Source organism: Jaculus jaculus, chromosome 1 (assembly GCF_020740685.1).
Source record: "Jaculus jaculus isolate mJacJac1 chromosome 1, mJacJac1.mat.Y.cur, whole genome shotgun sequence".
Classification (NCBI taxonomy): Eukaryota; Metazoa; Chordata; class Mammalia; order Rodentia; family Dipodidae; genus Jaculus; species Jaculus jaculus.
In genome coordinates, this window is record NC_059102.1 from 8040513 (window position 1) to 8053970 (window position 13458).

Here is a 13458-nt window from a genome sequence, read left to right on the forward strand (position 1 = left end):
CACACCCACCACAGCTCAGGGAACTTTGTGGAAGAGGGGTAGAAGCGTGGAAGGAAATGTCCAGAGGCAACGCCTCCCTCCTTCTACCATGACTGACGGTGCTCTCACATCCATACCTTGCAAACGTAGGAGGAGGAACACCAGCCATCCCACTGGGGAGGGCCCTCAGCAAAATGGGGGTAGGGAGGAGAGAAACGATGGTACTAACATATGACATATCCACATACCTTTCTTCTTAGAAAAAAAGGGGGGAGGGGCTCAGCCAACATAGGCCATGAACAAACTACAGTGGAGACTGGTGAGGGCACAGGTAAGCTGAGAGGTTGAGTCTCTCTCTACTGTTAGCCCAGCTAAAGACCCTCAGATGGTGTGTACATGCTCACGTGCAATCTACAGCTGGCACATGAGCTCTAAGACATGAGCCACCCAGGACCTCACAGACTGCTGACTCACAGGGATGGTTGTACCTCCATTCACCAGCAACATCAGTAACTAAAAACTGACCCTCAGATCCAAATAGCTGTTGTACCCCATCATAACATGTTTTCAGGTTAGTTTCTTAAAAAAAAACCCTTATGATGGGTCAATGTGCTATGTTACTGCTAGATTACACATTCCATGACAGGGTAATTCTAGAGCCCTTTCAAATGAGCCCTGATGTGACTAGGACCCCTGAATAACATAACAACTTCTCTCAATGTGCAGGACCATTTGAACCTCACAATAACCATTTTATAGATGTAAAAGCTGAGACCTCAAAAGGTATATAATCTAAATCAAGATCAAATTTCATTTTGCAATTTTTAAAATTTTATTTATCTGCAAGCAGAGACGGAAGGAGGGAAGGAGGGTGAGAGGGAGAAAATGGGTACACCAGGGCCTCTGGCCACTGCAAACTAACTCCAGATGCATGTGCCACTTTCTGCATCCTGTATGTGGGTACTGGGGAATCAAAGCCAGGTAAGTCAGGCTTTGCTGCCAAGCACCTTAATGGCTGAGCTATCTCTCCAGCCCCATTTTCCAATTTGAAATGCTGTAATATTTATGCTCTCAGGGTGCAACCTCTTTCCCTCAGTTAGGTGAGCATCAGGCTGCTAGGAAGCACCCAAGGTGAGGTCTTGCTGGGACTGTTCTTTTGATGGCTCCATTCATCTCTCTTCTACAGCTGGCCTAGCCCTACTTCTTCAACCAGACAAACTTTTCTTCCTCCCAAACTTGCCACAGCAGAGTAGTGCAACCAAGGCCTAAGACTGGATGCATTTGTCTTGGGTGCTAACACTCACAAAGCCTAAAAAATCTTACAGGATATCTAACCATAATCAAGACAGTAACACTGGAGAAGTAAAACAGAACATGACACGGGAATTTCTTTATAGACAGTAACACCACTTCAGCTGGGTGTCTAAAGATGACTGATGGCTGCTGGGATCACACTTGTAGGGACAGTAACTTGTTCTGAATCTTAAGATGTTTACATCCTACTTCCCCAAGCCAGACCCTCCTCAGTCCATTCTGGTCAGTATTTAACTGAGTTATGCTTGCTCACCTTTCACAGGGCTCCAGCATGTTACAATGTTCTTTAAGATAATTAAACTGACCTTATTTCCCTTTTTACTCAACTAAATATTTAATGCTGAGAAAAGCCATGTAGTTATTAGATTTGTTCTCCTGCACTGCAAGAGGATTTCATGATTCCTCAGAGACTACATCATCTTTTATAGTGTATGACTCAAATCCCAACGACAAAAAGGTCAAGACGCCCCTTTCTGCTATAACAAGTACTCGGTATAGGGTAAGAGCAGATCAACTCTCAAAGAGGAAATAATACACCTTTCTTCTTCATGCATGAATGTACTGCCTTAGGGGGAGAGAAAAGATAGTCAAAATATAACTTGGGGCTGGGAAAATGGTTCAGCAGTTAAAGAAAAATGCTTGCTAAGCTGGACATAGTGGCACATGCCTTTAACCCCAGCACTCGGGATACAGAGGTGGATCACCGTGAGTTCAAGGCCACCCTGAGATTACATAGAGAATTCCAGGTCAGCCTGGGCTTCAGTGAGACCCTACCTCAAAAAACAAACAAACAACAACAAAAAAATACACACACAAAACAAAACCCAAACTAAACCAAATCAAAAAAGAAAGAAAGAAAGACAGATACTTGTATGCAAAGCCTGCTGGCCTGGGTTCATTCCCAAGCTACCCATGTACGCCGGATGCAAAAAGAGGTGCATATGTTTGGTGGCAAGAGGCCCTGGTGTGTGTGTACACACACACATACACTTCTTCAAATATCCCTATAAACTAAAACATCTCTTCTTTCTTGTAAGGTCCTATTTGAACTTCCTTTTACTCTAAAAGGGAATACAATGCTTCATGGGGGAGATAAGTAGGGCTGAACAGAGGATGTCTCAATAATAAAATTAAAGATATTTTCATTTGTATGCTAATTAAATGTGAGAAAAAAGTCATTAATTTCACAACCAATATTGTTCTAGGTTGAAACTGTCACAGTATCACATTTAAGTCTTTTATTTAATACATCTGAAGAATCAGCTAATTAAGACTTTATGCAAACTGCATGAAAACTTTAAGGTTTTCTTCAAGAGTATTAATCAGGCTAGAAAGATGGCCCAGTGGTTTAAAAGTGCTTGTTTGTAAAGCCTGATGACCCAGATTCAATTCCCCAGTACCCACACAGAGTCAGAAACACAAAGTGCATGAGTCTGAAGTTTGGTTGCAATGGCCCTGGTGTGCCCACCTTTCTCTTCTCCCTCTCTCCTTCCCCTCCCCTCCCCTCCTTTCTATTCTCCTCTCTTCTTGCAAATAAATAGTAGAAACTTTTATTTATTTATTTTCGTTTTTCAAGGTAGAGTCTCACTCTAGCCCAGGCTGACCTAGAATTCACTCTGTAGTCTCAAGGTGGCCTCAAACTCATGGCGATCCTCCTACCTCTGCCTCCGGAGTGCTGGGATTAAAGGCGTGCACCACCACAGCCTGCTGCAACTTTTATGTTTTTAAAACCACTCTGCCAGGAATGGAGGCATATGCCTTTAATCCCAGCACTCCGGAGGCAGAGGTAGGAGGGTTGTGGGTTTGAGGCCAGCTTGAGACTACTAAGTGAATTCCAATTCCTGGTCAGGCTGGGCCACAGTGACACCCTACTTTGAAAAACAACAGCAACGAAAAATTATGGGCTGATATTGGAGGGATGAGTTACTTAGCCGTTAAGAACCTAGGTTCGATTCCCCAGGGCCCACATAAGCCACATGTAAAGGTTGTGCACGTGTCAGTAGCTTGTTTGCAGAGGCTGGAGGCCCTGGCGCACCCATTCTTTTCCTACCCCCACCTCTTTCTGTCAAATAAACAAATAAAAATAAAAATAAAATATTTAGGGCTGGAGAGATGGCTTAGTGGTTAAGGAGCTTGCCTGTAAGGCCTAAGGCCGACCCATGTTTGACTGTCCATATTCCACATAAGCCAGATGCACTAAGGTGAGGCAAGTGCAAGGTCTCACATGCCCACTAGGTGACACCATCACCTGGAGTTCAATTTCAGTGGCTGAAGCCCTCTCTTTCTAAAATAAAAGAAAAAATTTGTATTTAAAATTATGGGCTGGAGAGATGGCTTAGGGGTTAAGGAGCTTGCCTGCAAAGCCACAGGACCAGTTTCAATTGTTCAGGACCTATGTAAAGCCAGATGTGCAAGGTGGCACATGCATCTGGAGTTCATCTGCGGTGGCTAGAGGCCCTAGAGCACCCTTCTCTCTCTCTTGCAAATAAAAACTTTTTTTTTTTCCCGAGGTAGGGGGTCACTCTAGCCCAGGCTGACTTGGAACTCACTTCTGCAGCTCAGGTGAGCCTCAAGCTCAGAGTGATTCTCCTACCTCAGCCCTCCCCAGTACTGGGATTAAAGATGTGTGCCACCCACATGTATCTGGAGTGCATTTGCAGTGACTAGAGGTACTGGCATGGCCATTCTTTTTCCCTCTATCTGCCTCTTTCTCTCTCAGATAGGTAGATGTATGTGCGCTACCATGCCTGAGTGTGGAGCCTGAAGGAGTGTGCCACCACATGACGCAGTGACAAAGTCCACCATCAGTTTACTTGCATAAATCTTAAACACATATGCTAACAGGCATGCCACCATGCCTAGCCCTGTTTCTGTGGTTTTGTTTTGTTTTTTTTGGTCCTTTTTTCAAGAGTCTTATTCTAGTCCAGGCTGATGTGGAACTCACTCTGTAGTCCTGGACTGACCTTAAACTCACATTGATCCTTCTACCTCTGCTTCCCAAGTGTTGGGATTAATGATGTATGCCAGCACACCTGACTCCTGCTTTTCTTTTTTTTTTTGTAGTTATTGTTTTTACAAGGTAGGATTTTACTCTAGCCCAGGCTGACCTGGAATTTACTCTGTAGTCTCAGGGTGGCATCGAACTCACAGCAGTCCTCCTACCTCTGCCTCCTGAGTGCTGGGATTAAAGGCATGTACCACCACACCCAGCTCAAATAAAAACTTGAACCACTTATTTGTGAAAAACCAAAGTACTATTTCTGACATAGTCATGTGCATATTGCCACCTTGTGGACATCAATAAACGTACAAGCTTTACCTGTGGCTGCCAACAAGAAAAAGCCTTGAGCTGCTTTCGCCTGCTATCCCATGTGCTGCACATCGCTTCTGACCCTCTGTCAAGACGGGTGCTGAGCGGTCAGAGCGCATCCTACTGTCTTCTAGGATAGCGACAACCACCGGGCTGAGTGAGACAGACTCAAAGATGGATACTTTCTCCAAAGAGAATCTCTCTTTAGGTTACAGAGTTAACCAAAAGGAATCTATCTGCCCAAGACCGAGGCACTCCTAAAATCACTAACAAGTCCTGGCCAGGTTAAAAAGCACCAACGGGTATTAGCAGAGGAATATGGCTGGCAGCACCATGAGTGTTAGACAGTCCCTCCGCAAGCTGCAGCGGGCACAGCCATAGGCGAGTGCGCAGCAAGAGCAGGAACCGCCTGCAGTCCTGGCCAGGATGGCCCCTGCCCCTTGTTATTCCTGGTGGATGCCTGAATCTGGGTAATACTGAACCCTGTATTTTTTTTTTTCTATACATACATGCCTGTGATAAAATTTAGTTTATAAATTAGGCATAAGAGATTAGCAAAAATTTACCAAAGATCTTAACTTCAGCATAAATTTTTTTCTTTTCTTATTGTGAACTTTTACCTTTTCACTACAGTTGGCATATTCAAAGTGCTCATCACTACCCTTGTGCTTCAGAGCCACTACCAAGTAAAGTGAGGGCTAGGTGAATGGGGGGAGGGCACTGACACCTTCCACAGGGGCTGGTGACTGGTGTGCAGACACAGTCCACACGTATGCACATGCTGGACAAAGGGATGGTTCGTGTCCTGGGCAAGACAGCGTGAGATTTTATCATGGTATGTGGAAGGATGTACCCAACTTTTTTTTTCTTTTCCAGGTAGGGTCTCACTCTGGCCCAGGCTGACCTGGAATCCACGTCCTCGTCTTAGGTGGCCTCGCACTCACGGCAATCCTCCTCTCTCTGCCTCACGAGTGCTGGGATTAAAGGTGTGCGCCACCACACTCGCCTTCCCTCTGAAGTTTTCCTTGAGCATAACCACTTGCCCTCTTAACTTCCCTCCGCAGGAAAGCACGCAGCAGATGGCATGTGTGTCTCTTCTAAGGCTCCCCACATGCTCACCTCGGTTCTACTTCCATGTGCTCGCAGCCTGCCTCAGTCTTCCTTGAGAGTCCCTCCACGTGCTCGCAGCTCTACTCCAGTTTTCCCCCAGACCTCACTTTCTCTTAAATGAACCTTACAGACTATGCAGTGTTTCCACATGGCAGCGTGGTTCCTGCTTCCCACGTGTTTATGACTCTGCTCTAGCTTTCCTTCCTAGACCCCAACCTCCCTTAAATAAACCCAATTTGTGATTTCTCCTTAAATAAACTTAATAACTCATAAAATTTATTCTTCTTGAGTCCATCTTTATCAATTCTTTGTTAAAGGTAGGGCAAAACCCAAACTTAGGGTTCATAAATCTAGGAGACCCCTCCTGAACCCCCAAAATTCTACATCACCTATGTGCATGTGTGTGCATGTGTATTTTAATTCAGTACATAAAAACGCATTTTCAAGTTACATGAACGATGTCACAATGAGAGCTCTGACCATAAACTGCACATGCTGACAGAGGGGTCTTAGGAGCACCTTGGCTACAGTGCTCATCAATCCTCTGCCCTAACTAACATCTTAGTTCTAGAGACCCTGATGTTCTGCACCTACATTTTACCAAGCACGCATTCAAGGCAAATTGAGAAGTGCTACCAGAAGCACCTAAGAGTCACCTCAGGGCTATAGTCCCTCTCAGGGTATTTACCTTAGGCAGCTAAACTTTTTTTTTTTTAATCTTGAATCTGAATTTGTACTAAGAAAGATCTATGAAGATGGTGCCCACCTAGTTTAACAATAAGAAATATCATTTAATTTCTGGATTTCCCACACCTAAGACAGGGAAGAATTCAGCTACCTTTCCATAAAACATAGTATAGAGCTCATTCATACTCTACATAGGTGAGGTGCTGCAAAAAAAAAAATCCTACTAGTGAGCATGAGATTTACCTTGCTTTCTTTTTAGATGAAGACAGCAGTTTGATGGAGTGCAGGAGAAGGAACGACAGTCGAGATTCAAATATACTGAGGAGTTTGATCACTTCTTCTCGGTTAAGATTCAGTGAAGAGTCAGCAGCTGGAGCAGCCTCATCACCCTTAGGCTAAAAACAGCAGAATGTCACTTCTCCAGAGCCACATGCCCTGCAGTTTCAGTAAAGTGAGGTCCAGTTGCTTCATAATGCACTATGCTATCAACGACAAAAGGAGAGCACCCCTGAGACCTACCACGTTAAATTAACTTATGCTTTAGCCCTCCAAAGGTTCCTGTGCTGGAGGTTCATTCCACATTGTTGTGGTGAGGTGGTGGATGCTTTAACAGGTGGGGCCTAGTGGAAGGTCACTAGATCATTGGATCTTACTCTTGAGAATGGATTTATGTTGTCTCTGGAGAATAGATCAGGGACGGTGTGAAGTTCTCAAGGAGGAAAAAAAGAGAAAAAGGCTACACCGATGTTACATCAGCTACAAGGCTGGTTGATTAGAACTTCCAGGATTGTAAATAGCTGGAAGGCTGTGGGTCTGCAAGACAAATTCTCTTGTCCTGTCTTTAGCTCCCTCCAATAGCCCTTCACTGCCTACCTCTGTGTTTGACTTAACAGCCTGGCGAATATTAAGTAAATCCTTTTGCAATTTACTAAAAGAGCAAAAGCACTCGCCAACCCAAAGGCTAAGAGTGACATACATCAGGGTAACCTGAACATGGTCACTCATGTTTTGGCTCCAGAATACACCGACTCTTATGTTCTTTGAGAGTTAGTTTCTTCAACACCAACTCTTCTTGTCAGAGCACGCTGTTGTAAAACAGGCTACTCTGCATCATGGCCCACTGTGCACGTGCTCTTATTGCCACTTCACCACGTTGTGACATGCTGAGGGCTCCTTACCAGGACAGTGGTACCATACTATTTGAACCCACTAGTTTGGATCACAATATGGGCCAAATCAATACCTTCACTTAATAACTTATCTAACCACCAGGATTGTTATAGCACACAAAATGGACTAAGATACTAAACTACTATACACACACAAACATACATGCATGTTCCTAAGCATGACAAGACATTTATTAAAGAGAGAGGAAGACTGAGTACTGGCGGGAGCGGTAGTACACTCCTTTAGTCCCAGCACCTGCGGGGGAGGGGGGAGAGCAGACGCAGGAGGATCACTGCGAGTTTGAGGCCAGCCTGAGACTACATAGTGAATTCCAGCTCAGCCTGGACTAGAGCAAAATCCTACCTCAAAAAGCAAACCAAACCAAACCAGAGTATTTTCTGCACTTACCGGGTCACATTCCTCTATGAGTTCCTTCCGGATGAGCTGGAATGCATGCTCAGTTCTCATCATGATATCAAGAGCCCCAGAGAGTGTTTTTAACTTTCCAACATTGCTATTCTGACCTAAAGTATTAAACACAAAATGATCATTCTTGTTAACTATTAACTTAGATCCACTGTTAATGCTACTCGTTTCCAAATGCTAAATATAGGTAGATCACGAGAATCTAACAAATCTAAATATCTTGCTTACTCAACAAAGCACTATTACAATAATTATTTCAACTTTTGAGCATCAAGGTTGTAACAGCTATAGTAATTACATTTTTATGCCTCATCATTTAGCTCTAAGAAGTGAGCACAAAACCTTCCTAGAATGGGACCCAGTATCAGAAGCATTAAATTAAAGGGTACAGCAAAGAGGAGCCCATGGTTCAAAGTAAAATTAGTCAAGTCACTCAGCAGTTAGTCCTGGCTATCCTATGGGAAGTGTGGTGGTTGGAATCAGATGCCCCCCCAAAACTCGTGTTTTTTTTTTTTTTTTTTTTTGAGTGAGAGAGATTTGGCGTGCCAGGGCCCCAGCCATTGTAATCAAACTCCATATGCTTGTGCCACCTAGTAGGCATGTGCAACTTTATGCTCGCCTCACCTTTGTGCACCTGGCTTATGTGGGATCCAGAGAGATCAAACATGGGTCCTTAAGTGTTGCAGGCAAGCGCCTTAACCGCTAAGCCATCTCTCCAGCCCAACTCATATTTTGTTTTTATTTTATTTGTTTGACAAAGAGAAAGAGGGAAAGAGAATGGGCCCACCAGGGCCTCCAGCCACTGTAAACGAACTCCAGATGCATGTGCTCCCTTGTGCATCTGCCTAACGTGGATCCTAGAGAGTCTACATGGGTCTTTTGGCTTTGCAGGCACACACCTTAACTGCTAAGCCATGCCTCCAGCCCCCAACTCCATGTGTTTTGAATGCTTGGTCCCTAGCTGGTGACAACTTGGGAGGTGCAGCCTTACCCGAGGACATGTATTGCTGGGGGGTGAACCTTGATGTTTTTTATTAGCCCCTGGCTTGCAATCTTAGCTCTGCTCATTTTTCTACCATACTTTTCCACCTGCTGTGGCAGAGTTGATGTCCAGCTTCTTTCTGCTCTACCATCTTTCCCCTGCGATTGTGAAGCTTCACCTTGAGACTACAAGCCAGAATTAAAACTTTCCTCCCATTGGCTGCTTTGGTTAAGTGCTTTGATGTTAAGGACAACAGTATTCCCTTTCCATTCAAAGACAGGAGGTCAGATCAGGTTAGTTTCAATTAGCACAACTGCTGGATGCTGCAAAGCACCTTTGCCACTGTTCTCTGCTTATACGCCGGTATGCAGTGTAGTGGTATGCAGCAAAGGATTAAGCCTCTCCAAAGAGAGGTCTGGCCTTTGCCCTCAACTTCCAAAGGGAGATCTGTCAGCCCTTGAAATGATCTATAAGTGTATCTTTGTTTTACTTGGGGCCCTTGAGCCATACTGGAGAGTCTAACAACAATATTCTCTAGGATAACAGCTCATCCTCCAGAAAGGCTGGAAGCTGAGGTGAGCCATGTAGCAGTCACCATGTCTGTGACCAAATTCCAATAAAAACTCTGGACCCCAAGACATGGTTGGTGGGCACTGGGCACATTTACATGTCACTGCAGGGGACATCACCACTGGGGAAGTCACCACTGCCTGTAACTTCACTGAGACAACAATGGAGCTAGAGCACCTGGGTCATTCCGGACCCTTTCCCTTGGTTAATATAACTTGTGTATTTTGCGTAAGAAGCTGCAACCAAGAGCAAAACAGCTTTCAGTGAGTGGGTCATGCTAGTAAAATGCCAAATTTAGGATGATACAGGGCCCTCAAACTTGCAATTGGTGTCAGAAGTCAAAGAAGACATGGGACTTCCCCATCTGCTAACAACTGCCTTTTCTGAGGCAGGCGACCATAGGGAATAGTTCTCCCATTATTGCCGGTGTCCACTCAAAGTATGCTACTTAGATCTGGGATTCAAACAGCGGGGGGCCATCCAGCCTGAACTGGTTTTGGGTGTTAAGTAAGGCAAACTGTGTTCTCTAAATGAACTTTTAGGGGGGAAATCCGTATTTATCTTATTCCTACATATAACTGATTGCATATCATTAAATCAGATGAATCAGTAGGAACACAAATGGTAGACAATCCAAACCTGGCGAACTTTTTATAGGACCACCCAAAGTATGCCTCTAAAAACCAATCCATCCTTCCCCTGAAACTCCTATCAAGAGAAGCTCCAGGCCAATTCCCAGGCTCTTGAGCATTCTTCACTCAAGTGGCCAATGACTCTTTGGCAGTGTGTTCAAACCTGCCCTACTGCTTTTGTTTCTGTTTGTTTACGTAGTATCTCACTCCAGCCCAGGCTGACCCAGAACTCATCTGTAGCCCTGGGCAGGCCTCAATTCACTGGGATCCTCCTACCTCATTCTCCAAGTGCTGGGATTAAAGGCACATGCTACCACACCCAGTTTAAAGAACCACTCCTTATCCTGGAGCCCATCCCATCTATCTGCCACAGTGGCAAAAATAAAAAAAGAACAAAACTGAATAAAATGTTTAGAAGCTATTCTGAATACACTCCCAAATTTACAAGCTCCAAAGGGTCCACAGTGGAAATGGCCTTTTGGTTTCCTCATCATGTACAACAATGCTACAATATTTTTGTTGTTGTTAAAATTTTTATTCTTATTTATTTACCTATTTATTTATGTATTTGAGGGGGGGAAGAGAGAGAGAGAGAGAAAGAGAGAGAGAGAGGGAGGGAGGGAGGGAGGGAGGGAGGGAGGGAGGGGCGTGCACCAGTTTCTTATGTATACCTCCAGGGCTACTGTACACCCATATAAACTAAGTCACATATATTTAAAGTGCAGGTGGAATGTCCCTTAACCAAAATTTCTGGGACCAGAAGTGTTTTAGATCTCACTTTTCCAGATTTTGAAATATTTGCATAGACTTTACAGACTGAACATCCCTAATCCCCAAATCAGAAATCTGGACGTCTACAAAATCTGAAACTAAATTTAAATAAATTTAAATTTATAAAATTAAGGAAAAATGAAGCCAAGTAACTTGCTGTAATTCAAATAATTACTTCTTATTTCTTTACCAAACAAGAAATCTTTCTTAAAAGAACAGACTCCAAGAGCTCTAGGGAGAGATCCCTCAGAAAAACACTAGTAGTTACAGCATCAGCTGAGCCCCTGTTCTGGCGATGAGACAATGACGCACTCTCACTCGGTCACCCTCGCCCACCTCCCAATCTATCTTAAACACAGTCAGGCTCTCCAGGAAAACCTATTCTACCCATAATCCAAAGCTGCCAAAAGTCAATGAAGACTACTGTCTCCATACTGTAGCTCTTCCCAACCCAAGACTTTTTTTATTGGGGGGGTGGAGGGTGGGTTTGAGGTAGGGTCTCACTCTAGTCCAGGCTGACCTGGAATTCACTATGTAGTCTCAGGCTGGCCGTGAACTCACAGCGATCCTCCTACCTCTGCTTCCCAAGTGCTGGGAAAACAATGACAATTATTTCCTTCCTCCCTTTAAAGCATGAATCATGGCATTTCCTTCCATAAGACTGGAGAAACTCTTTAATGTATAACACAGTCCTGCCCCTTCCAAAGGAACCAACCTCATTGGGGAATGTGGGTCATGCATTGTGGGGATAGCCATCAGTTACGGGGCAGAAGCAATGTCTCTCTGCATAATGTCCCAACTTGTTGCTCTAACAATCTTTCCACCCCCTCTTCTGCCAATTTCCCCGAGCCATGCCTCCCCAAGATTCTTTTTGGAGGTCTCACTCTAGCCCAGGCTGACCTGGAATTCAGTAGCAGCTTCTCGTGTCTGCTACTTAAATATAGTTACACTATGGGCAAATCAACAAGAAAACAGTACTTCGTACATCCAAGAGCCATGCACAGATTGGCCTCCCACACACAGCCATCAGCATAAAGTGAATATGTGTATATCCAAGAAATAATGTCAGACTTACCGGTCATCTGAAATTCCGCAAATGCTACTCTCTCTAACTGTACTCTGAGCAGCTCACAGGGAGCATCTCTGAGAAGCTGAAACAGCTTTGCAGCTTTGCCGTAGTGAAGATCTGCCAGCACCCGGTGTTGCTTCCTCAGATGCTCATCACCAACCTGGAACCCAACAAGATATACAAAGGCTTGGTTCAGTTTAACTAACTAAACCACAAAGTGCTTTTTCCTTTTCATTAAAAAAAAGCCGTAAGGGGCTGGAGAGATGGCTTAGTGGTTAAGGCGCTTGCCTGTGAGGTCTAAGGACCCATGTTCAACTCCCAGATCCCCACAAAGGCGAGGCAAGTGCAAGGTTGCACATGCCCACTAGGTGGCGCAAATGTCTGGAGTTCAATTACAGTGGCCTTGGCACACCAATTCTCTCCCCCCATCTCTCTATAAAATAAAAAAGTTCTAGACACGGCATGGTGGAACACAACTTTAATCCTAGCACTTATGAAACTAAGGTAGGAGGATCGCCATGAGTTTAAGGCCACACTGAGACTACAGAATGAATTCCAGGTCAGCCTAGGCTAAGTGAGACCCTACCTGGGGCTGAGTGGAAGAAAGCTTTAGTTTTAAATTTAGTTCTTTAATCCATTTTTAGTTTCTTTTTTTCAAAGCTGAAATAGAGCTTGTACATGCTAAACAACCAAGCACTCTACATGCCCAGCCCAGCTTTTGGATAATTTTTGTCTATGGCGTTGGGTAGGATCCGTCTCCATCTTTGTGCATGGACATCCATCTGTCTCAGCAGCATTTGCTGAAAAAATTACTTTTGCCCCTACTACCTACCTGGTAAGTTCTTAAGCTTGCTTTTGTTTTAAGAATACCAGGTTATCAGGGCAAATATAAATTTGGGAGGGGGAGGGGAGCTTCTGTATAAACCAAGGGAAATTTTGATGAGGACCACCTATGGTCTTTTCAGATGAAGCTTACTTCAAAGGATAACATCATCAGAATAAGAGCAACACACAGATTCTGTCTTCATATTAGGCCAAGAAAGGGGCAAAAAAGCTCCCACTGAGCACAAGCCTCAGGCAGAAGGCAGGCAATATCACTGAAGGCAGGTACCTTCATGCTAGCCTCAGATTCCAGGGTTCATCTGCAATAGTCTGGTATGAGATTACTTCTCACTGCCTTAAACTGAACCACCCAGAAATTCAGTATTCCAGAATGGGTAAATAAGCGTTTTTCCAGTTGTAAGTAATACTGAGAGGAGGGTGATATACACTGGTAATCCCAGTTTTCAAAAAGCTGAGAGGCAGCTGACAGAAAGCTGGAAGAAGCCATTCTGCATGCAGTTCAGTGGGAGAAAGAGAAATCACCAGTGAAGATAGTCAACAGTGGACACTGCAAGCCTTACAGTTGGCCAGCCAGGCCAAATGAGCCAGTGGATGC

The 13458-nt window shown here is 44.4% G+C and overlaps 1 protein-coding gene across 2 annotated transcripts in view; it reads right to left on the bottom strand.

Moving 5' to 3' along the window:
* The window catches only part of Edrf1 (erythroid differentiation regulatory factor 1), a 47250-nt gene that overhangs the window by 1944 nt on the left and 31848 nt on the right, over positions 1–13458 (bottom strand). For both annotated transcript variants that reach the window (XM_004659258.2, XM_004659257.2), the window contains 3 exons: positions 12027–12180; positions 7979–8094; positions 6644–6795 (listed from right to left, as the gene is read on the bottom strand). In XM_004659258.2, coding sequence (XP_004659315.1) covers positions 6644–6795; positions 7979–8094; positions 12027–12180 — 422 coding nt within the window. The remainder of the gene's footprint in view (positions 1–6643; positions 6796–7978; positions 8095–12026; positions 12181–13458) is intronic.